This window comes from Lycium ferocissimum, chromosome 9, assembly GCF_029784015.1.
Source record: "Lycium ferocissimum isolate CSIRO_LF1 chromosome 9, AGI_CSIRO_Lferr_CH_V1, whole genome shotgun sequence".
Classification (NCBI taxonomy): Eukaryota; Viridiplantae; Streptophyta; class Magnoliopsida; order Solanales; family Solanaceae; genus Lycium; species Lycium ferocissimum.
In genome coordinates, this window is record NC_081350.1 from 33825016 (window position 1) to 33851705 (window position 26690).

The 26690-nt window shown below is 32.9% G+C and overlaps 3 protein-coding genes across 3 annotated transcripts; 1 reads left to right on the forward strand and 2 right to left on the reverse strand.

Moving 5' to 3' along the window:
• Window positions 1-690: 690 nt before the first annotated feature.
• On the forward strand, window positions 691-5603 carry LOC132030368 (peroxisome biogenesis protein 19-2-like). Its single transcript, XM_059419982.1, has 5 exons — window positions 691-944; window positions 1467-1515; window positions 1867-2158; window positions 3672-3988; window positions 5332-5603. Exons 1-5 carry the CDS (start codon window positions 902-904, stop codon window positions 5375-5377), a joined length of 747 nt encoding a protein of 248 aa, XP_059275965.1. The 5' UTR covers window positions 691-901; the 3' UTR covers window positions 5378-5603.
• Window positions 5604-5853: 250 nt separating this feature from the next.
• Window positions 5854-11702, reverse strand: LOC132030367 (probable pectinesterase 68). The gene is made up of 5 exons (XM_059419980.1): window positions 11334-11702; window positions 10094-10283; window positions 8768-8974; window positions 6816-7054; window positions 5854-6296 (listed from the first exon to the last, which is right to left on the reverse strand). Exons 1-5 carry the CDS (start codon window positions 11612-11614, stop codon window positions 6140-6142), a joined length of 1074 nt encoding a protein of 357 aa, XP_059275963.1. The 5' UTR covers window positions 11615-11702; the 3' UTR covers window positions 5854-6139.
• Window positions 11703-19581: 7879 nt separating this feature from the next.
• LOC132030369 (putative glucuronosyltransferase PGSIP8) lies at window positions 19582-26162 on the reverse strand. The gene is made up of 5 exons (XM_059419983.1): window positions 25568-26162; window positions 21346-21604; window positions 20965-21166; window positions 20708-20855; window positions 19582-20272 (listed from the first exon to the last, which is right to left on the reverse strand). Exons 1-5 carry the CDS (start codon window positions 25825-25827, stop codon window positions 19729-19731), a joined length of 1413 nt encoding a protein of 470 aa, XP_059275966.1. The 5' UTR covers window positions 25828-26162; the 3' UTR covers window positions 19582-19728.
• Window positions 26163-26690: the final 528 nt, after the last annotated feature.

Genomic DNA, 26690 nt, shown 5'->3' on the forward strand with positions numbered 1-26690 from the left:
CAAATATCATCACTGAACTATTTTAGAAGTTACAGGATTCATCCTTACCATTATTAAACTAATGCATAACAACAACAACAACAACAAAAAATTCAGTGTAATCTCACAAGCGAGGCGGGTTTGGAGAGGATAGTATGTACGAATAACTTTATCTTTATGAAGTAGAGTGTTTGCTTCAGACAAGAAACTAATGCACATAGAGAAAAATTTCATTGCTCGAGAAAAATCATGAAATGTCACGCCATGGTGAGTCTCGAAAAATGCAACACATCATAATCTTTTGGAACAAAATGAAATTGGGTCTTACGTACTTGCATGTACTCCGTCACAATTATTTGTTGTTTTTCTGTTTTATATGTTCCTTAAAAAACATTAATTAGGAGAGATTTTTGACTATTTTACCCTTAATTATATTATAAGATACATCTTTCTTCACAATATTTACTCCATTTACATGTCAACTTCATCAACTGAGGTGTTTGTAATCTTAAAAAATAATTACTACTACGAGTAAAATGAGAAAAAAAAATTAATTCTGTCATAAACTTCTAAAGCGACAAATCATTCGAGACAACTACTTTTAAAAATTACCTAGATAATCTGAGATGGGGGAACACAATCCAATAGAAAGTTTTTTTTTTTTCCCCTTTGATAATAAACCATAATGAAACGGTTGTTAACCACCTAATTAGGCTCGGGAAAGTAAAACCCAAGGTCGGTTGTTAAGCCCCAAAACGTCATCGTACAGTCCCTTTGAACACAACCTTTTATGTAGCCCTTTTACATCTTCTCTTCAAAAAAAGATTCATAAAGGTTGGATTTTTATAGATATTTTTAGTGAATAGACTAAAACCAAGAACATACACAATCTTTATCCAACCAGAGAATCTAAAAGGAATCCATGGCTACTGAACACTCTGATGATTTAGACCAACTCCTTGACAGTAAGTATCATCACCCTTTTACCAATTTATCAATTTGTTACTGAATTGCATACCTTAGAAAATTACATGTTACTGAATTGAATTGGGTCATTCAAAGTTACCCTTTTCCCCATTTATCTAAAAGTTTCTATCTTTAACTGTTTATAGGTTGTATACATCAGAAATATATGTGTTGAATTGAATTGGGCTCTTCAAAGTTACCCTTTTTTCCATTTATCTAAAAGTGTCTATCTTTAACTGTTTCTTGGTTATATACATCAGAAATATATTTAGCTGAATTGAATTGGGCTCTTCAAAGTTTCCCTTTTTTCCATTTATCTAGAAGTGTCTATCTTTAACTGTTTATAGGTTATATACATCAGAAATATATGTAGCTGAATTGGATTGGGCTCTTCAAAGTTACCCTTTTTTCCATTTATCTAAAAGTGTCTATCTTTAACTGTTTATAGGTTATATACGTCAGAAATATATTTATGGAATTGGATTACCCAAAGTTACCTTTTTCTTGATTTTCAATTTTAGGTGCTTTGGATGATTTTCAGAGTCTCAATCTCACTTCTGGTGCTCAAAGGTTTCTGCTTTCTCTTGTGGCATATATATCTTTATACTTGTGTTTTAAGCTAATGGGGTTTAATCTGGAGCTGTGAATTTCAAAGGACAAGTTACACGTTTGGCCGGTCGGCCAAAGATAATTACATTTGTTAGCTAAATAAACTAAAAAATATACACTATTATGTATCAAAAATGTATATTTCATGTGTATTATACAGTAATATACAAAAAATATACACTATGTATAAAAATGTATATTTTATGTGTATTATACATTAATATACCAAATGTACATTTGCTGACTATTATTTTGGTGGGCGGCTATTTATGTCTATTTCTCAATTTATAAAGGGTTACTTTCTGATTGTAGAAGTGAAGATGGAGAAGAGAAGAAAGATAGTTCTTCTATGCCTGGTGGGGTTCAAGGTCTAGGGATGACGTTGCCCGATAGGAATGCTAAGAAAAAGGGGAAGCAAAAGGCTTCTGGTGAGTCGAAAGACTCGCACGTAGCTGAAGCTCTTGATAAGCTTAGAGAGCAGACAAGGGAGGCTGTTAAAGGATTGGAATCAGTGGCTGGGCCGAGACCTGGTGTAGAGACCATGGGGAATGATGCAATGATGGAGGAGTGGGTGAAGCAATTTGAAGAGCTTTCTGGGTCTCAGGTATCTTGTCTTCATGTTTCTTCAATGTTAATGGTGTGTGGTTTACTGCATTTAGTTCTTTGCTTTCTATGTTGAACATGGAGACTGCAAAATATGTTTCTTTATGAAGATCGGTCCATTTTTGCAAGTTCCTTTTTCATGATTTCGCAAGGAGGCTAAGGAATTACTTTTCCTGATGGTGGATTTTTTGTATGTTTTTTTTTTTTTTTTTACTCCGTCCCCTTTTAGCTATCGCTTTAACTCAAATAAATTGTCCCATAATAATTGTCACTTTAGGAATTCAAGACTAAAGTTGACAATTGTTTCCAATTGCTCAATTCTCAAAAAAGCAACAACAACATACCAAGTGTATTCCCACAAGTGGGGTGCGGGAGGGTAGGATGTACTCAGACCTTACCCCCACCTTTGTGGGGTAGGGAAGTTGTTTCCGATAGACCCTCGGTTCGGGAGAAAAAAGGATTTGAAGCTTGATATCAAGAAAAATATGGCAACAAAGTAGCAAGATAAAAAGCAAAAGAAGAAACAGATAGTAGTACACCTCGAAGAGAAGAATCTACGCGACTACTAATTATTGCTGCTAGTTAGGAGAATGTTCGGCTACCTACTAGCCTCCTATCCTAATCCTCGACCTCTTATCCCAATTCTCAAAAAAGCATCTAATAAATAGGGGTAACTTAGTAAATTACACTTTCTATTTATTGTTTTTCTTAATGAACGTGAAAAAAGCTAAAACAACAGTTAAAATGGGACGGAGGGAGTATCTCGTTATTTAGTTTCACTAGAGTGGGTGTGGTTTGATAGATTGTTAGAGAAATTATTTTGCTTTATTTTCATTGTCTTTCTTGTTGGTCATACTTAGCTTCTTCTTTTTTTGTGCTCATCAAATGATTGCTTTGGTGCATTAAAGTAATTTGATCGCTGTTCTGTTTACTAAACATCCTAAGCACCAAAGAACATCCACCCTTTTAAAGACTCATCAGGTGAATCCCTAAACGTGACGCTTTAATAGACTTTATAATATAGGTTCCACTTCCTTTTGCTTTAAAATCTCTATGCTTAGCTGGATTGCCATTGATCTTTTATCCTATCTTAAACCAATTGTAGCTTTGAATGTTGAGCTTAGTTTGCATGGCTGCTTTACGTCATTTAGTTCCTTCCTCCTGCTAAAATGCCAACATAGCACACATGTATTAAAGTTTAGGACTGGTCGGATGCTTGAAACAGCATGCTGGGACATTTTTCTCATAGTTCAATTTGGGGATTAAGTTGTGCTAGTCTGGATGAAGTTGGATGTTCTGAAAGCTGCATTGAAGGATCAAGTATATCTTTCTCTCGTAGCATTTAATTGTTTTCACAGCTTTGGAATTGCATTTGAATTTCTGCTCTAGTGTCACTTGGAAGACATTGCTGAGGCTTTCTTTACCTTCACATGTCTCATCATGCATCATATCTTATACTGTAGCTTTTCACTTGTTTGAAGTGAATATATAATTATTTTGTCTCTGATTCACAGGACATGGAGTCTATAGTAGAGACCATGATGCAGCAGCTTTTGTCAAAGGAAATTCTTCACGAACCCATGAAAGAAATTGAAGAAAGATATCCTAAATGGCTGGAGGACAACAAAGTCAAGTTGAGCACTGAAGAGTATGAACGTTACAAGAACCAGTATGAACTTATAAGAGATCTGAACAAAGTTTATGAGAGTGAACCTAGCAACTTCAACAAAATTGTAGAGCTTATGCAGAAAATGCAAGAATGTGGCCAACCGCCAAATGATATTGTTCATGAGCTTGCTCCAGACTTTGATATATCATCTCTTGGACAGCTGTAAGTCCTTTTATATTTTCAATATTTTGTTCATATCAAGTAAACTTCATACTGATAACTCAAAGGCTGTGAAAGTTTGGAGTATCATGTCATTTTTCCTGATTTCACTTGTAGAGATAAGTCTGTTAGCGGTTGTTTGGTATGATGGATAAGGAAAAATAGTCTTGGGATAAGAATTTAGTACCATCATATTTGTTTGGTCACTAATCCTGGGATAAGTTATCCCAGGAATAAAAATAGTACTGGGATAAGTTATCCCTGGACTAGTTATCCCAAGAAAAATAATAAAAATGACAAAAATAGCCCTGAGGTCTCTCAAACCCCTTTTCTACTAAATAAGGCGGAGGGTATTTTTATATCAAACTACTTTTGCTTAAAAATTAGGATAACTAATTCCAACATAAATAATTCCAGTATAACTAATCCCAACATAACTAAGCCCATCATAACTTGTCTTCAAACCAAATGACCCCTTAAGGTTTTCGGCATCTGCATGGTTTGCGCAAAGTTTTGGTCTGTGGTTTAAAATTCAACTCAAGTTTGCTTTAACACCGAGCTAGTTTGAGTCAGCTTATGAATCCCCAGTATATGTTCGTTCTAATCATTTAGTATTCAGAGAATGTCACAGTTTGACTGTGTTTACGCTAGTCATCAATTTATTGCAGCCTGCTTTCCTTTGTTAGGTTGAGGACTTGTGGTTTGGAAGTATGAAAGTATTTTTCTCTGAACTTTTAAGTTTTAACTTGTGATATCAGTAAGTTGATGTTTGTACCATTTTGATCATTTTTTTAAAAATGGACACGGATCAAGATTAGTGCGGCTCGGGGATACATATATTAAGACTTTTTCAATGCAAAAACAAAAGGATATTGAAATCCCATCTACATAAATCTGATATGCCAAACTACTTTAACCAAATCCTTATGCGGAAAATGCATTTTACAATGATGTATACAACAATAATGGTAGGGAAACTGTGATGGACCACTTCTCCTATGAAGAACCTACAAATTGTTAAAATATCTGCAGACGCTATTCTCTGTGCAGCACCGCAGTGTTGTTTTTTAATTAGTTACCCCCTCCCCCTTTTGTGTGTGTGTGGGGTGAGGACAAAACGGAGGAGATAAGTTGCATGGTGGTTCAGTTAGACTGTTTACTGTTGTCCAGCATATGTGTGAATCAACTGAAGATCTAGTGTTTGAAAATGCAATGTGAGAACTGTTTGATGTTTAGAATTTCGAACCTTACCCCACTGGCATTCAGGGATTTCTCGGTTATTAAGAAAAATGACCATTTTATTCTGTATTTTTTGGTATTTAGCTATCTTTCTTCTTGTCTTGCAGATCCCCAGAGATGTTGGAGGGCCAACAGAACTGCTGTATCATGTAAAAGATACCATCTCTCAATACCCTGCTGGCTCCTTAATTTTCTTTTATCACAATTTGCATAGAACCACATTTGATTTTGCCTGGATTTTACTTGTAATGTTATTACTCATCTCATCTTTTAATATCTCTTTGCCATATTCCTTTTATTTGGCTGTTCATATGCCCTGTTAGACCACAAAATTGTTGTATTTCTTAAAATGGTGGAATAAGAACCACACATATACTGCCAGCCTGTGCTTTAATTTAAGACAGTAGTAGATGATGACCAACGCGTTGAAAGGGTCCCTACTGGAGCCATAAAGGACTATCTAAATTGATTCATCTGAGTCGATAAATAAACCTGCAACTGGAATTAGACACAAAGGGTTTTTTCGTATACTTACAGTGACCATTGTCACTTCTTTCACATATCTTGACAATTTCTGTGATTACATAAATTATATCTATTCGCTAGTTAATGGATAGAGTCCAACATGCTTGCGAGTTAATACATAGAGTCTAATAAACATATCTTGCGTTGATACAAATATGGGATTTCCAAGTAGGCGGAGACATAAGATTCATCATGTAATAAAATAAGTAAACGGGAACTGCTTGAATCTCCAAGAATAAAAATATAGATAGATTACCATCATTTCTTCTATAACTGTCATGGCAATCATTTTCTTAGTATATGAACAAAATGAATAGAATTAAAGAATTGACAACAGAAAAAGATTTGAAAGAATTAATTGTCTTCTGTGCAAAAAAAAAAAAAAATGTTTTAAGCGTCTGATGGGGCAATCCAGTGGCGTCCATTGACAAAGCTCTTGGCTAGAAACTTGTGGGCCGTATCGTAATCCAGCTCACGGGCCCATGATGCACCCTTCACAGCTGCTGCTCCTGGGCCTGAGCATTTGTACATTCCAAAAAATGCAGTCCTGGAATAGTCATACAACCCAAACCAGTTTAGGATAAACTGATATTTTGAAGCCCAAACAACAAGGGCAATTTGCTTGAAAAGGGGAAATTGCACTTGGGATCACCAATGAAGCCATGTAAGAAATTGCAAATTCAGCCACATCAAAACCAAATTCAAGCATATACGATTGAAGTTGTAAAAATTCATGTATGAAGTTTGGTGGTAAACTTCCTACATTTTTGTCTGAAGTTTGGCTTGCTAAGGCCAAACTTCGACATTCTTGTCAGAAATTTGAAACATAAAGTAATTTTTGTTAAGTTTAAACTACTAATCTTTTATCCTACCAATATTCCCAAGCTTTTCCGACAACACCGCTTGGTTTAAACTCAATTTTCCATTTCTTCAAATGTGCAAAAATGGTAATTCTAGTGCTGAAAACTCCTATCTAGCTAAGGATGCAAAAAAATTACAAAAATGACAGCGTCCTAAGTGACAAATAGGTTACGGGGCGAAATTACTACTATGAAGAAGGTCTTACTTGTTCTTGTTGCTAAGGTGGTCCCAGTCATCCCAGCCACCATGGGCCACAATATCATCAAAATAGGTGTAAGAATAGACAATTCTGGAGTATTGGCCCATTGCACGGCCCACATACAGTGGGCCACTCCCTGTGACCCTGCAGCCTATGAAGGCAAATCCAGTCTTGTCATCTGGGGATCTTCTATCTTGGGCTGCAATGGACCCAAATCTTGTGGCTATTGAATGTAGCTCACAGTCCTGCTCCAACAGAAACATATTTAGCATCTTAATTTGATCTTGACAGTTATTAAGAATAAATTTAATATATGAAATATAGCGGTATATATGGACCGGGTTGATTCGAGTTTTTCAAATACTAAACCAAACCATGTGTCGGATTTTTAAATCTATAAACCAAATCAAACCAAAGAAAAAGTGAGATTTTTTAATGTTGGCTTTTCTCAGGTTTTCGGATTTGCCTATTTTTTCGATTTTCTTATGGTTTGAGTGCTAAGCATCTTACAATAGCAATCGAAAATAAGTTTTTTTGGACCTTTTCTTCTGGAGTGAGATGATACCCATATCTTACCTTCATCGATTAAGGAGAGAGATGGTTTTTTTCAATTCTGGTTGTAATATATGCATTGGGATATAATATGATACTAATATCATAAGTATTAATTTTTGTGAAAAAAGTTATTTTAAAAGAGAAATCATACAGTAATTACTGAGGTATTAAACCAATTTTGAAATAATTTTAGTTTATACTCCTATTAATTTGAGTTGAATTTATTAACTAGACAGTGTCTTTTGGTAGTATATAACACAGTTCAGTACTGGGACAATCTTTTCTATATATTTATTGTTGACATTTGTCAAAGTTTTACTGTTTACCGCCTTTGTGTTAGAAAGAATGTCATGTTCATTATTGGATGAACTAATCAATCCCTTAACGACATTTTAAAATATATCTACGGTGACTTAGTGCATTTTATGTACTTTCTAAATTTGTATTTTTTTTTTTTTTGGGGGGAAAATGCTTACAATTGTGAACCCATAAATTTTGATCTGTTGACATTTGCACCCTACTATAGCTAATACAGTAGTATTATTTTTTACGTAAATAGTACCTCTAGAGTACTAGTTTCATAGTTTACTCCAGAAGCACTCATTGCGTATATACTTACTATATTCTCATACATTTGATTTATGTGAATCTATTTGATTGGGCACGACAATTAAGAAAGAGTGAAAACTTTTGAAACTTGTGGTTCAAAATAAGTCTTGAATATTTGTGTGGCATTTCATAAAGTGAATTTGTTTCCAAATTAGGAAAGAGGTCATTCATTTTGACACGGACTAAAAAGAAAATAGGTTTACATAAATTGAAACAGAGGGAGTACTAGTTATTACTCCCTCCGGATCAAAAAAAGAGTCCACTTAGCCATTTGCACTCCCCTTAAGAAAATACTAACTTCTAGGCAAAAATAGATAATTTGACTCAACTATCCCTAATTAAATAAGCATTGGGATTTGATTATATAACACTTAATAGGAGCAAATATGGAAAAATAAAGTTAATTTTTTCTTGATTTGCTAAGTGAACTCTTTTTTTTATCCAAAAAATAAAAGGCTAAGTGAACTTTTTTTTTTTTTATTTTATCCTGAGGGAGTACTAATCAGGCGTGAATGTTCAAATAATGGAAAAAGTAATCCTCCTTTTATTCTAGCTACAGACATCAAGAACAGACAAGGATTCCAGCTTTTAGCAAATCTGAGCAATTATCTCACCTTTTTGAAAAATTTAATTTCTTGTACTATTAGTACTATTATCTTCATCTTTTTCAATGCAATCAAATATTTTAAAACAAATTGTCTTACTTTGTGCTTATACTTTCAAGATATTTTTTTAGGCCTAATAATTGGCTAATTAAGGATTGTCCAAAACTATATAGGACGTTTTCGATGTACCTTATACATAGAGCGACCATTGCCAAAAATGAAGTCAATAGAACCCTCAATGTAACACTCTTTGAAGTAATGGCGGCCTGCGTCGTCACAAAGTGTGTCTTGTGCGCCGTAAAATCCACAGCCGGAGAAGTAAGCCTTGTCGCCGGATATCCGAAATGCAACTGCTTGCCATCCTTGCATCCCTGGCAATGGTGCTGGTGCTGTGTTCTACCAAAAGAAAAAAAAAAGATTTTTAGTTTTGTGACAATTTTTATATCCTGATGGCATTGTAACTTCTATGCACCGACTGTGCAAAAGAATTTGTACACTATCAAATTACTTAAAATATATATAATTACAAGCAGTAGAATTAGTTATCTGAAACATAAGAAAGAATTAACCTACTATTACACATGTTAAATTACACTTACAACAATAACATACCTAGTGAAATCCCAAATAAGTGTAACACATGTTAAATTACACTTATTTTGTAAAAAATATTTGCCATGTCAGTCTATAAAAGTGGAGTAACTTTTTGTATCAAAGCTAGATACACCATTAGTCTAAAGATTTTTTACATTGTCAACTCACTTTTACCTATTGAAATAAGCAACCTATCTTATTTTAAGAATTACATATTCCACATTTTAAAAGACTTACCTATAAATATTTTTTTAACGACGTAATAGGGATAAAAATTATTTATGCGGACACTATATATAACTTAAACTCTAATTCTTTATATATGGTAACTCAGGTCCCAACAGTTGAAAACGAGTAAAGATGGGACAAAAAAATTGGCTAAGATGACACTTATTGTGGGATAAATTTTTTTGGCTAAGATGACACTTGTTATGGGACGGAAAAAGTATATGACAATAGACTACTACTCATATGGAGTCAGGTTTATATTACAGGTTGGGTTTTTCCATATATTCTCCAATTTATCAAGAAACCCACTGCAAATAATTATCTACAGCATTACCTAAAAAGACAGTAAATAACATATTATAATCAGTAAAACTACAATTATAAGTGTAAAACCCAAATCCATTCTCCCATTGGTGCAAACTCAAAAAGTGTCTTAAATCCATTCTCCCATTGGTGCAAACTCAAAAAGTGTTTCTGACAACATTCTACCATGCATTATCTAGTCCTGTATTTTTCTAACTTTGGCCACACATAGTGATATGGAAATTCTTATCTTTAACGGACAAACCCTCCTGTACACACAAAGTTACAATAAGATCTAAAAGTGACAACATCGAAATTCAAAAGTTTACCAGAAACAAAGAAACAAAAAAGCACAGAGAAGAAAATGACATATCATAAACGCATACTTACCTTGAAGCTAATATTTCTGGCTGAAAAATAAGAAGCATAAACTGTAACAGAAGCAGTTTGGTATGTACGAAGCTGTTGTCCATCAGCACCTTTGTCACTTGCTCTATCATGCCATTCTATCACCGTCACGTCCCTCCCTGCTCCTTGAAACGTTATGTACGGTTTTGTGTCTGGCACCACCACTTTCTCACTGCATCCACAACAACAACACACATTAATTCATTAAAATAATAAATAAATATTTTCTTGTTTCAATTTATATATGTAGCAAATTTTCCTATTTAATCTATTCGTAAAAGAATATTTATTTATTATATAATAAAAAGATTTATAGCTATACAAATGTCTACTATTTATTTTAGATCACATGTTTTAAAAGTCTTTTTTTTTTACTTAAACTTCCTGATCAGATCGTGCCACATAAATTAGGATCACACACAAAGTAAGAGACATCTATATAACTAGAAATTATCTACAACAAAGAAAGATCACAAACTTTAATGAGATGATTTATAACTACACAAATGTATAAGAATTATTTTAAATCACTAATTTCAAAAATCTTCACTTTACAATAGAAATGGGGATGCAAGGAGTAAAGACACCCGTGAACTATAGAAAGATGGGCCTATAAATGAAAATGTACGAAACATGTTCACGTACTTGGACGAATAAAAATAAATGTCACTCCATATATACTACGGTATATATAACATATACTTGCATGGTATATAATTAAGATAAGGAATATAATTATACTATCTGATTTCGAGAAGGATTTTTTTTTTAATTAAGTGTCTGCATTGTTCAAGAAAGGTTTAAAATCATTTAATACACATCTTGTATTCCATTTTAAAACTCTCTCTTTAAAGAAAGAACAATTAACTTCTATACATGACAATGACATTGCAAATAATTTTATAATATCGAATTGCATGCTACAACAAGCTAAAAACATTTTACACACGGCCAACCAGCTAGCGTATATAAATTGAATTAAAAAAGAATTTATGTTTTAGAATTTATTATATACGAATGTGTTTGAGAAAAGGATTAAAGATAGACATAAAATATTTTTACACTCTCACTGCAACCTAATCTGTATTAGTCATAAAACCAGTAACTACTAACTATTACACTACTGTTAGTGTATAGAGCTTAAACGCAACAAAAAGAACTCTTTTAACAAGTGAGAGTGGTGATATACAAGAAGAGTATGGCTTAGGGAAAATATAATTACATGTAATAACCGGGGCAAATGTCAATAATGACATTCATCCTGTTGTTTTGCGGAATAGAGTCAACTGCCTCTTGAACTGACTGATAATCTCCAAAACCGTGAACGTTAACAGAGATATGACGGGTGCCTGACGGCCCAATCCATTTATGGCGGCGGTTCTTGACAGAATTTGAAGCTGGCACAGTACTGCTAGCTGAATCTGCATGGAAGAAGAAAGAAAAAAACAAGTAATTAACTAAGAAAATGGAGAAATTAAAATAAGAATTAATGAAAACTGCCATTAAATTAAACTAGTATTTAAATGATTCTGAAAGAATTTGAGCTGAGACAGAATGTTGTGGAACTGAAACTAAGGAGGAATGTTATTAAGTGGTTGAAGTATATATATGATGTGGGGAATTTGGTACCTGCAACGGTCATATTTTTTGTGTTCCCTCGCGTTTAGGATTATGGGTTTGATGTGTAAATAATTACCCCAGCTTGTAATGTGTGACCATTTTGCTCAAAAGTCAAGAACTTGGACTCTTATGTTTGTTTCCATCATTTGTAACTTAGATTTCTGTGCGGATTAGCAGTAAAAGGCATGATATATAATTAATCATACACTATTTAAAAAGCAAACGAGAAAAGGAGACTTTAGGGGTTCTTTTCCTTTGGTGTTAGGGAATAAGGTAATGATCAATCATTACCTTTGGGTTCTTTACCTTTGGTATTTACTAATTAGAACAACATAGCTTTGTCCATCAAGATTTGGATAGATAGAAAAAAAATCTCTTAATTGTTTTTGCCTCCGCTAGACTTGAACTTGAAAGGCCTCATATATTGTTCTCAACTCACTTTATTGATCACTAGGTCACACCTTTGGTACTCGACCGTTCTGTAATCTGACTCCTCTATCTCTATGTATATGACACAATTGAACGACATGAAATTTAAAGGAATTATTTTCTTGAAATTTGTAATCTTAACCATATCATAACATTTGTGTGATTATAAGACTTTAAAATTTGTAGTCTTAAATATAATATTTGTGTGATTATAAGACTGAAACGGGATGTAGTATTATAAGTAGTAAGTTGGACAAATTTCTTAGACTACATAAATTGGAAGTAGTAAGTTTTGAATTTTAATTTTATACACTTTAAAATTTTCGTACATTTGATAACTATCTTATAAATTTAGCCTCCAAAATGATAATGGAAATATTGAAATTAATTGTCAATACATATAGGTGCACAGGTATTATTACATCCTGAATGATGAATAATGAATCATTTTCCAGTATGGGCAGTGCTGATACTAGTCTTTTTCTGTTATAAAGTCATAGAAATGGCTGCTATCTACCAGTCAGAGACTCAGAATCATCTAAATCAGATATGTCGTCAATCCTGCAACTCTTGAGTATAAAAGTTTTACTTTTGAGTGAAATAATCATAAATGTATAAGCAACTCACCATTAAAAACTAAAAAGGTTTAAACTCAAGATAATTAAAATCAAAGACCATAACGAATTAAGTTAGCTAGCGCGCAAGCTGCTTTGAAGAAAAATTATGAACGAAATATTGTATACCTTTGTCCAAAATTATGAACGATATCTAAATCAAAAATCCTTTATAGTTAAAGACACACAAAAATTACTGAACAAAACAAAATATTACTAGACTATAAATTATTGAATCGCCTTGATAGTCAAGTATATTCAGTCGATGTGCACATTTGCATTTTTTGAATTCTTTTGTCAAAATTTCTAATCAGCCGAGTATCATTTTTTTGGCTACAGAAGAAACACTAGTAGTAATTAAGAAATAACGACAAAAATGAGGGGAGACACAACTCATATAGAAAAGAAACATGATATTAAATAAACGTCGAGCACAAAGTCATGGTTCAAATGTTTAGCTATTAATCTCTCTTAATTTACGTATAAATAAAATGGTGAAACGGTCATTTTTATTAGCCTGCATGTGTGGAATATACATAGGTTTAATAGCAATGTTGGTGTGCATGAAGGGGAAAAAAATAGGGATATGGTCCTAGCATGGCCTATACAATTTTGTAATACTAGTTGCTGTCACTCTTCTTCCCTTGGTCACTATGTGGAGACCCACTATGAGATTTCTCTTTTTGTTATTTTTAGGAAAAATAGCACTTTTGGTCCCTCAAGTCTTGATAAATCTTTATTTTAGTCCCTATAATATTCGACAAGGCACATTTAACCTCCAATTAATTGAAATATGTAGCTTGGGTCCCTTTATGTAGGAGATATGCTCTATTTGCACTATTTTTAGAATTATAAAAGCTTACTACTTCCAAATATAAAAGCAATAGTATACGTGTAAGTCGTAACATAACACATGAGTAATTTAGTGGTGGGATAATTGGCAATCATGAAAATTTGAGAATATTAACAAGTAAAGGGATTAAAAGAGCACAGTTTAATTAATTAAAGATCATATATGCTTAGCCAGATATTATAAGGACTAAGATTAACATTTATCAATAATTAAGGGACCAAAAGAGTTATTATCCTTTTTCATGGAGGTGGGCCCCGCCAATTTAGAAGTCAGTTTTTTATTTTTTTATTTTTTATTTTTTCCGAACGTTGGAAGAGGGGGGCACTTTTGCACACATAGGGGCATTGAGACAAAAATTCCAAACTTGTATAAAGATTTAACTTTTTAAAAGAAACAAAAAAGCTATTTATGATGGGATGTTGATTTTGCTTGATTATTGGACGTAGGCCCTCATATCATTGAATAAACAGTAGTACTCACTAAAAATGATGAAATCCGGTTTAGCCATTGAGCAACAAAAAGTAATTAGTGTGTAGTATGAATGAAAAAGAATTTCTCTTCCACTTTTCCAGTTGGGTGTTTTGCATTAATTTCCCTGATTGCATTTTTCGTTTAATCATTTGGTATTTAAAATCACTACTAAAAGATGCTAATTTTTGTGAAAATATCCAATCGGCCGTCATGTTCGAAATTGGCTGGACGAAATGTTTCCTATGGACTTTTCGTCAAATCCCTTCCCAACGAGCCACTTCCGACACGACGTCCATAAAAATTCACATTTTATAGTAGTTAACCAACTGATCCAAAAAAATTGAATTCGCATCAAATAGATTTACTAATATAGATTAAACACTCACAATATAAATGCAAAATCCAATACTTATAGATAAAGGTGGAAGGACTTCAACTATTCTACCATATAGCTTGATGGTGCATTTTGAAGGAAATCCAAATTTGTCTAGCTGGAAATGCTTTTTTGAGAAAACTTATCCCATATGATTCAATGTCCAACTTAGATATTGGTCTTTGTCTTATCAATGATAAATGGTTATTTTTTGTCAACTGATTAGATTACCAAAGTCCACAGTCCAAACAAAACATACTTTTTAAAAATAAAAAAAAATAAAAAAAAATATTTTTTTTTATTTAAAAAAAAAAATTACATACATTTTTTTTTAGCATTTTTTGTATGCGGATTACCCTTTCAAATGCACTTTAGTGTATAATTGAAATGTGTATATCTCATTCAAGGCTTTTAAAATCCCTCAAATTGTGTGTATGAAAACAGTATGAAATTTGTATCTCTTTAATTTTTGTGTATAAAGTTCATGTTAGATTTACGCCTAATACAACTACAACAACATTGTATACAACTTTGATACAACATTCAAGACTTAAAATAATCGCTCAAATTTTTGTGTATGAAATGTGTATATCTTGCTCAAGGAAAAAAGTTCGCTCAAATTTTATGTTGTGTATGTCTCGATCAAGAACTTAAACATTACACTCAAAATTTTATGCATGAGAATGATATAAAATGTGTATATCTCGCCAAGTTAATTCACAAATAATAATGTTCATATTAGATTTACTTTAATACAACTAAACCAACTTTCATACAATATTCAAGGCTTAAAGTTTTCGCTCAGTGTATGTTATATTAAAAATTTTGCTCATACATACACATTTCATACACAAAAATTTGAGGTAATTTTTTAAGCCTTTGAGCAAAAAAAAAAAAAATTAAAATAAATATATTTTCTGGAAAAAAAAACGAAAAATATATGAAAATCCGGCATGTTTTGTAATATATCGTTATGTTTTGTAAATAAGGAAAACTATCGTCACGTATCGTAAATATTTCTCCTTAACATGTATATATATATATATATATATATATATTAATTTTGAGGCGTGACTTAGAATATAAAAGTAGATATTTTAACTAAAGAAATATAATTTGTGTTAATACAAGTGTACAACAACAACAACAACAATCATATACCCGCATTTGTAGTCCCAAAGTTATATAAAGAAAATTTCACCAATATTTTAACTTCCATTTTGATGAAATTATTTAATTCAAATCAAATTTGGAACCAATGATATAACTTATGTATCCTAATTTTCGGATTTAGTTCTAAATAAATAATCTATACATAGTTAATGAACTTTTAAGACAAATAAAATTTAACTTGCAAGACTCAATTCTTAATCGAGGATTAGGGGTTCGAACATGGATATGGAAAAAAATCTTTGGAGGTATGTTAAATTATACTGGATTAATTGGGCCTATCGAATCAATCCAAAGAACGTGAAAAATGAGGTAGGAGGTTCGATAGCTTTTGAAAAGTAACTTTAAAAACAAAAACAAAAATTGATAAATAAATAAGATTAGGACCTAAAAGTAATTAATTAAAAAGTTTTAAAAAAATTTGAAAATTATGTAGAAAATCAAGGACAAGATAGCTTAGATTTAAAAACAAAAAAATAAAAAAATTGACTTAAATAAATAAAATTAGGACATAAAAGTAATTAATTAAAAAGTTTTTAAAAAATTGAAAATTATTGTAGAAAAAAGTCTATCCCTCTATATAATAGTAATATGTAGTTTTGCCTAAATATTAAGCTTTATAGAGAACAGCAGTCAAGTAGAAGTGCTGCTTCTTCTGGGTCACTGTTAGATTACCAAAGTCCAAAGTCCAAAGTCCAAACCCATCATACACCATTTTTTTTGTGCGGATTACCCTTTCAAATGCACTGGTCGTAAATTTTTGTCCTCAAATTGGTGGTCTTTAATTTTTGTCCTTCGCCTAATACTATGAGGTTTGGGATTCAAATCCCGGCTCAGTTAAAAAAAAAAAATCGCAAGGCAGAATTTTATAGCAAAGTTAGGCCTTAAGGTAAAATTTTGCAAAATTCCAATTGAGTAAAAAAAAAAAAAAAAAAAAACTTTTTGCTTTAATGCAAACCTCTACCTTAAACTAAAAAGTTTGTAGAGTTCCAAACTTATTAAAAAATACGCGAGTTTTGCGGGCAAATCTCTTGCGAATCCAAACTCTACCTTGCGATTTTTTTTATTTTTTTTAAATTTTTGAGCGTTCGAGCACTCAATTCAAGGATTACAGCGAAGGATAAAAATTAAAGACCACCAATTTGAGGGACAAAAATTAAAGACCACCCAATGATAAGATTCCTAATGGAAACTCTGGAAATTCAAAAAGGAATTAAAAAGTAAGGAATTAAGATAAAAGCAAGACTCAATTAGTAAAGGAATTATAGGCAAATCTAGGTATGTTAAACCTAAATCCTCTCGCACATTAATGAACCTATACTAATTGATAATCGCAAGGAAGACTCAATGAATCCACAAATGAGCAATTCAATGTAGAAAATCAAGGACCCAACCAACCAATAGTCTAATCCTAAAACTAACTAAACAAACTATCACTCATTCATATGAGTATCTCTCAAAATATTCATCAAAATCTAAGTAATGAAATATCTAAGTCTAGTATTTATACTCTAGACTAAAGAAGACTAAGTTATTACAAAAATGATCATTAATGAGGCAAGGGCCTTGTTTGGCTAGTCTTGCGTGTAGTCTTCGGTTCAATTCGAGACCTTCAATGAAAACACGTCCTCCTTTGCATAGATGACCTACTAATCAACTTTGCGTGCATGGCCTTCTTGCAAGCATAACCGCTAATTCACCACTTGCCTTGAAATAGCTCTTTTTTGCCCCACCGATCTCTCGAAGGATTCCACCTTTGCAAAGCTCGTAGAGACTTGGCTCTCATCAATGATCATCATCAAGTGTGTAGTGTGGAAATACACACTTGAGACCCTTTGAAACGCTCCAAATGTGGTGAATAAGCTCCAATGAATATCATAGACTCTAACCCCCTGTTTGGATGGTGGTTTCCTGTGGTTCATTAATGTATGATTTTCTATGAAACCATGTTTATTTTCATTGTTCTTAAAATTATGTGGTATGGTGTTGTAAACTCGTGGTTCATTCCATGGTTATATAACCATGAAAAGTTCCAATTTTTGTAACCACGGATTTGGTGATTTTTCCGTGGTTACGTATTTCATTTCTCCATTATATCCCACCCCACCCCACCACTCAACCCCACCCCACCCTCCACCATCCATCCCACCCCATCACCCCCCGCCCCCACCCTCCACCATCCATCTCACACTACCCCCACCCTACCCACCACCCCATCCCCGCCCCCTACCACCCACCCCCCCCCCCAACTATCCCACCCCTATTTTATTCTTTACACGAGTTTTATTAATATATATAAATTAATTTCTAATTACGAGTCATCTTACCAGTTGTTATACCACCATCCAAACCAAACAATACAAATGTTATTAAACACCACCGCCGACACCCCTACCCCATAACAATATAACACCCGCACCCACTAATGAACCACGGGAAACAACCATCTACCCCTACCCTCATAGGCTTGCAACCACCGAGCCAATGAGAATCATATCACCCGAATAAGGACAACCGTGCAAATTGCCCATCATACACTAGGTATTTGTACAAGGCTAGGCCATGGTAACTAAGGCCCAAATTCAGGAATATTTTTTGTCTTCTTTGGTTATATCCTTACTTTAATATATTAACCACTTACTTGGACAAGGCCGGCCCAAGTGATCCAGCAAGAGAGAATTTAAAAAATAACCTCCACACACATTATCTAATTTGCTTTACTACTATATAATGCATCTGTTTCTACAATTGCAATGGAGAAAAAGTTAATAGAATATGTAACAAAATCCAATTTCCAAATATAATACACACTAGTTCATCCCATCTTTACATTGTGTAGTTCATATCAGAATTTGGAACACATCAAAGAATTACTTCAGCTTGTGTAAGAGCGCATAATCTTAAGATCAAGGGAATTTTACATAAATGACTACACTTTGGGGGTTTAAAATTTGCCATAACAATATTTACATTGCGTAGCTATCCAAACAAAATGGCTGTTTGTATTCATAAAACGGCCTATTCATGAATACGACAATAAAATTTCAAAAAATTCTTTTCTTTGTATTCATATTCGGCACCATACTCTACAAATGTATTCCATATTCATCTATAGTACATTAATGATCGTATTTAAAAATCGGTGGTATTCAAATAACATATACAAAAAATATTGTATTCAACTTGTTGCATACAATTTTTTTTTTTTTAGTGAAAGGCGACGAGTAATACATGAAAACATAGATACATAAAAATTAACAAAAACACTCAAAAAAAGCCAATAATAAAATGAATACATCTAAAAAATTAACCCAAAAATAATGAATATAAATGGACAATCGTGCAAAAAAGGGAGAGAGAGTGCCCATATTTACCAACCTCAAAAATTTGATAAAAAGATAACATCGGCTAAGAAAGATTCAAACTTTTTTGTATTTTTCAACAAAAAAAAAAAAAAGAAAAATTAAAAAAGATATTTTTTTCAGGAATATTTTTTTTTTTTTTTTTTCACAAAAAACATAAAAGTTATATCTAAATACACAATAGGGGGTCAAAAATGTGTATATATGAAAATTTAGTAAAAAATAAAATAAAATAAAATAAAATAAAGAGATCGGATGAATGAGTTTCCATTTATGGGGTTCTTGAAAATTTCAAAAAAAAAAAAAAAGTAGATTTATGTAATTTTTACCTTATCTACACACACATTATCTAATAGTATGTGCTTTGATAGTACTATATAATGCAATGTTGATTTTCTTGCTAATTGATAATGGGAAGAAAAAAAAAGTTAATAGAGAGAGAGAAAATGAAGGAAAATGGGAGCAATTGTGAGAAAATAGAAATACAATAGTTCATCCCATCTTATAATTTTACATTGTGTAGTTAATATCAGATGCATTTTGGAACACATCAAATGTAAATAAGGCTTCAGCTTGTGTAAGTAGATTTCCCTAAGATCAATTCAAGCAAACTTCCATAATTTCTCCATTGGATAATTCAATAATTCAAGTCCTTTTTTTTTTTTTTTTTTTTTTTTTTTGAAAAATTTCCCTATTTGATATCTTCAACTTTCATATTTTCAAATTCAATACAGCTTATTGAAACCAGCAGGTGCAGCAGATTCACTCAACCTAGGCAAGAATCCTTCCCTCTCAAGTGAAACATTAAGACAAGACATTATTTTTACTAATGCTGTCCATGCCACGGGGGACGCGCAAAACGCATACGCAAATACAGCTAGTGCTCTTACAACACCATCAGAATACCAAGGATAAGCCATGACCAAAAGTGCCCCGAATATTCCTAGCCATGGCACGAGAACAGGCAGCATTGGCAACAAGAATGTGTTCATTGCTACACACGATAGTGCGAAAGAGCCTAGTAAGTAGAGGCCCCACCCGATTAGTGGATGAACCGTGCGAGGAATCAAGAAGAACGGAACAATGTAGGCTGCAAGAATGGACCATATCGCGATAGACTTCAGGCCAGTACGCATTAAGAAGATGCTCTTGGTGTCTTCACGTCGATAGCACAACTTAGATAAATTAGGACGTGCTAGGCGTGTCATTACAATTATTCCAAGGTAAAGTACAGTTTGAATCAGCACTAGTGGCATCTCTGCATCATACCTGCCAAATACCAAACAGATTAAATTTTCAATTAAGAAGAATTATCCTAAATAGCCGCCTATGCAACCGCTCAAAGTAAAAGTATATGTAATATATATATATGTAAAAGTAAACAATGAGTCTGTCCGGCTATTTGTGTAAAGATCCTGATTAAGAATGCATTTCAGCAAGCTCGAGGGTTGTTACTTAAAAGGGTAATTTCAGGTTAGAACAGTGAGAACAAGAAGGATGTGCGGAAAAAACAGGACATTGCTAATCGATTTTCTAAAATGTGCAATGGTCAATGTAGGAAAATCTTTGATGTATAGACCAGACAGAGCTTAAATGGAGCGCCATGGACAGTGAGAGATTCATATGACCGACCCCAACTTGCTTAGAATTGAGGAGTAGTTGCTTATAGTCCAAACATATTAAAAGAAAGGATTTTAGTCTAACCCGAGAGTTTGACGTCGCTGTTCATGCCACTGGATGCCCAAAGGAAGAACAGGCCATGACCACCAATACCAAGGCTTTAACCATGGTGCACCAGGGAAAGTAATGACACTATTAGGTCCACATGGTACCGACCAATGGAGTCTGAGATCTAAAAGAACAAAAGGCAAAAATCATTATAATTTTGTCGCCGCTTCAAAAGTCTGCATTGGTGAGATATAACAAACGTAGTCTAACAAAAACATGCGGCTCGAACTTACAATAATAAGAGGCATCCATTTGGTAACCCAGAGGCAGTCGATAATTCCCCTGGAGCTTTGTACCGTTAAGGGAAGGATGGAACATTGGCTGATCTAGTAAATTGGGGAAGTAGCCTCCGATAAAACCTTGGTCCGCGCCATCTGGATTGTCCTTTCCAACCTTTAACTGATGAAGCATGTCTTTGAATACAATTTTTGATGGCTGCAATTTAACTTTTATAAGTAACTTTGTTCAATTTACCTAATACTTCACTTGGAAACTAGTAAAATAACTACTTGGCATACCATCTATTCATACGTTTATTCTCAGAGACAACTAAAAAGAATCTAAATCCCAACTAACAATTATTAAAAAAATTGTTCGCGGAGAAAAGCTGTTACCTGCAATACAAAGAGACCGGTATGGAATATGCAGGGATTGATGAAGACAGCACAAAATTGACCACATTGGAACAATTCATCTGTATTCTGGAGGAAAAGGTTGTCAGAATCAAGCATGACGACCCGTTCATAATCTGTTAGGCTCCACGCGTAAAGTTTGTTCAGCGTTAACTTGAATCTCCAATTAAAATTGGATTGCCCTTTGTATGGATTGTTCAAATTTTCAACTCTGACCACCTTTGCACCATCTTCCTGTTCTCTGCACATCCAGTACATAAAGGTATCTTTTAGTTTCAAGATCCATGTAACAATAATTATTTTCTCCTAAGAATATTGACATTTTTTGCTACTTAAGGAATAGCATACTAGTTCTAGCATAAAGGATGCAATATTAACCAACGATATAAAGAAATGCTTTTAGTTTAACCTTCAAACTTACAATGACTTCCTCAATGAAGTTTAGATTTCTATTTTATTGTGATCCAATTCCATGCTGATAAAATACTAACTGGATTGAAATACAGTACTGGAGATGGGCATATCATTTATGCAGTTGTGAAATGAATGCTAGAGCTATGACATGTAACTGTCACACATACTTACAGTACATAGGAATGTTACTTTGATATGAGAGCATATTTTTTTCAACACTTAGGTAACAACATGGAAATTTACAAGACTCTTAATTAGGTTTCTCAAGTCAAATGGTTTTTGGCTTTGAAATGTATCAGATGATCAATCACATATCAGAAGGTCCGCACATTTTTACAATTTTTAATCTATTTGACAAATGACAACATAGGCAGCTGCAAAGGCAACCGGTAATGATAAGAGAGCAATATGTGATGTGTAGGTTAGACGCATGTCACAAGTTCGAATCTTGTAGCAGATAAGTAAAAAGACGGAACCATCATCCAATAGATTTTGAACCATGCGTCACTGCTCCTCAAGATTTCTCGATTATAAAAAAAGTAAAAAGAAAGACGGAACAAGGTTTAGGAACCAATCAATTCCTGAACACGTTTCTTTTAGTCTGTTCACTTTTTTAGCACACGTGATCCATACAATTCATAGACTGAGAAAACTGTTTTTAACTACTTGGTGACAGTTTCAAATGAAACTGTTTTGTCATTTTCTGAGTTGGGTAGCAAAAACAGGAGAATCATCATAGCTTCTTATTAGGTGGACATATTTCCTTGTTTTTATCCCCAAAACCATCACCTTGCTTTATAAAAAGATAGTATACTTTTTCTTTGTGCTATTGGCCGGTGGATAATGTTTTTTATCACTTAGAATATGCTTGTGTTTGGTATGTACCACGGAAAAGCACTAATATTATGTTTCCCTAAGCTTTTGGAATCTACTTATTTGAAAAGTACTTTTCGTTAGAATTGTTTTTCGAAAAAGTATTTTTAAAGAAAGAACAATTTGTGTTTGACTAATCAATTTGAAAAGTACTTTTGTCGATATTTGAGTGGCAATTAGTGCTTGGTCAAAGTTCAAAAAGTATTTCTAGAAAAAGGTATTTTTTTTCAGCTTCTGAAGCTACTACTCAAAACCACTTTTTTTCTTCTAATAGTTTGGCCAAACACTCAACTCACTGAAATAATTATTTTTAAAAACAAATAAATACTTTTGACGTTTCAAAAGTTTGGTCAAATAAACTATAAATATTACACCTGAATGATAGGAGTTTAGCCTATGCGATGATATATCTTAAATTATTTTTGTTTGAACGTTGGAGCACTTAACAAGAAGAATATACATGTCTAAAGTAATAAACTATTTTGGGTCTCCACCAAGTTAGGACACTTGAACATGATGTCTTAAACAACTAGTATAGGCAATATTATATAAGTTAGACACATATACCTCAAAAGAAATATTTTTGCCCTTGTGATAATAACTTTAAGAAACACAAAGTGGGAGAAGGTGACATATGGAAATCTACTTTAAACCAAATTAAGCAACTGTATCATAAAGTGTATGACCCAATTAGTCAGCTTAGTGATAAACCATCTCCAAACGGATCAAAAAGGGGTATCCTTTTTCAATGTCTATGAAATGATCCCTCTCAAAAAACTGCTAATATTTAACTTGTATAATAAATTGTCTGTCTTATTTTTAGTTATATCTGTAATTATCTTAGGTGATTTAACAGTGTATTTTTTTTTTTTATAGACTATTACTAATAGAATTTAATTAATCGGACCAACACCAACAATTCAACTACCATTGTCGATGAAACTAGATCATCTTCATCATTATACCTCTCAAGTTATATTATATTAGACCAAAAATAAGTACACCGATCATTATTCATCGAATTACGGATCATATATAATAATTAACCCAAAGAGATTTTTTGGTTATTAAAGAACACAATAATCAGGCCATAAAAGTGATATTTGAAGAAGTGGCCACGAAATGATGTGAAAAGAGCAAAGGAAAAGAAGGAGCACTTCCTAGAAACAACCAATACATGCAAGTTCCTGTGCCAAAACAAAAACTTTGCCATATTCCACAAAGGAATTGTCACCACCAAAGTCTCTCTTTCTGATAATTATATCTTTGAAATCAAACATTAGTGCACGTCTTTCTACATTTTCTAGACAAAGTAGTGTGACCTAATCTCTTGATCTTTTATTAAGGGTTAAATTAGAATTTTGAGTTTATGGATTCTGAATTTAAAAAGATATTTATTTGGTTCTAGATAAATTATTTATACAAATTAAGCCGATCTTTTAGAGCAGATCAGAATCTGAGCTAAAGCTACTGGCTTCTTTCAAATCTACAAGTAGAATTGTAGCTCCGCCCGTGCACATTGGTCGAAACTCAGTGTGGTTGGCTCGCTCCTTTACCTTTCCTAAATTCAAGTCTTTATCTATAATGAAATTCTAACTCGTGACATACGTTTAACTCATACATCACGTATTAGTTTTGACCTAATTTCTATCTTATTAGGAGTACTTTATATCCAAATGGTTTTCTTTGATTGTCGTGTCCGTTAACACGGCACGATGACTTACCAGAAGTCATATGATAATTAAATCTATACACGCCTAATATTAGTTCTGGATTCTGTTAATTTAGAAAATCTATTTGCATAAACGCGTATGTGCTGGCAAAATCAAGAGTGACATTGCTTACTAATTCCCTAATTAATATGCAAACCCCTCCTTTCACAGCCGTTAAAGCCATTTATTAGCAGAAAAATTAGATAAAACAAGAATTGACCCATTCCAACTATTGTATTATATTATTTTAGTGTCTTTCTATTGTCATTAAAATTCCTTTGCCGTTTGACACATGTTTGAAATTTAATTGTGATATAAACAGATCCTATTAAAAATCTCCTCCGATTTGACAACCTGGTCGACATGACCATTTTTATGTGGGCCTTCATTGCACCCCCCATTTGCAAGCTCACTACCCATCTGGATAATTGATGCTTAAAAATCAAATAAAAAAGAAACAAATAAAAGGAAAAATAATAAAATGCAAACAAGATTGTACTCAAGGACTCCGTCCACACCAAATTATGTGTCGTTACTTTGATCAATATTTTAGAATGTATTTTCATCATATTAATATAAAAAAATGCAGTTTATAATGTTTTTTTATAATTTTTATTATCTAAATTTGCATATCCCGTAACGTTAAAACACGCGTTTTTAACTTTTTTCCCTTGAATATAACTTATCTTTAATTTTCCAACGACTAACTTTTATTATAATGCCTACTTATGAAACTACACTAGTTATATTGTTGTAAATTTTGTTACTATAATCGAGAAATTTTGAGGGCCAACAAAATAAAGTTTGAAATTCGATAGACAATAAATCCGTCCCTCTACAATTACCAGACATCAGGCTTTATGGACGTAATATCATTCAAACCCCTTATATCATACCCTATGCCTTTACTCCTCTGTTTCTTTTAGATTTTTTTTAGGTTTTTCATTTTGTTTCAAATTAAGTTGTGCTTTAGGATTTTAAAAAAAAAAAATTGATATTATTTTTTTAAAAATACTCTTATTTGCATAATCAAGAATCATTAAGTAACTTTTCTAAGAAAGTAACTTAGAAAACTCAAGTAAGTTAATAAAAACACTCATAATTTTTTAAAAATACCAATAAAACAGGGGTGTACCACTAAAATGCGATTTTATTTTTGGTGAATTTATGTAGAGAGGAGAGAATGGGGAGAAATAGAAACTTACAGAGTTTGGACCCAATGAAGAGGAACATCAAGAGAAGCAATAACGACGAGATCAGCGTCAACCCCAAGCCGAGAAAGTGATCGTAGCATGACACGTGTCGCAACATAGAACTCATAGTCTCTTGGTGTACCCATATACATCATGGTAGCATAGGCATTTCTGTGCACCCCACTGGCCGGAACTCCGGCAACCACCGTTTTTGAAGCTAAAATCGAAATCGAAAAAGCCCATAAAAATAGTAACTTCAACCCCCCTATCATTTTCCCTATAAGAAAACCAACCTTTTTTCTTTTTCTTTTTTCCCTTTCTAGTCCTTGAAGAAACTCAACAAAAAAAACTAATAAATCTTCATAAAAGGAATCTCATTTATAAGGCATTGGTCTTATCCTTTAAGGGTTGTTAAAGAGTTCACCGGCAAATCAAGATTCCGGCGAAAAATGGCTAAACCAGAGATATCAAGATTCCGCCTTTGTGTGTTTAAATCTTTGTCTTTGTTTGGTGTTTAGCTTGTGTACAGGCTAGGGAAAAAGAGTAAGGAAATATAGGCTAGGGAAAAAGAGTAGGAAATTTGAGGGTTTAAGCAGAGTATTGAAGGAAGGTATCCTATAAAAGGCGGAGCACTATATGTCTATATATAGAGAGAGATGAAAGCCGAAATCAACCGGCTTTTATAATGTTTATATTTTTTCGAGCGGCTTTTAATACTCCCTCCGTTCACTTTTACTTATCCATTATATTAAATATAAATTTTCACTTTTATTTTTCACTTTAGCATATTAAGGTTGGGGTGGACATGATATGATAAATATCGATTACCATACCGAAATTGAAATTCTTTATATCGTGATTTCGGTATTATGATATTTGGTATGTAGTTTTAAAAAGTTTGGTATTCGGTACGGTATTCGGTATTTATAAAGAAAATACCGAAATACCGAATACCATATCGAAGTATATAATTACAAATACAATTCATATATCTTAGTATTATAATACTATCAAATATATAAATCAGTATTATTAGAAAACTAATTGTTTAAACGTTCGAACTTTGACTACTCTATCTTGATTTAAATGTCTTTTTTGTGTAATTGATTTATGAAGGGGATTGGTTGTACTTTCT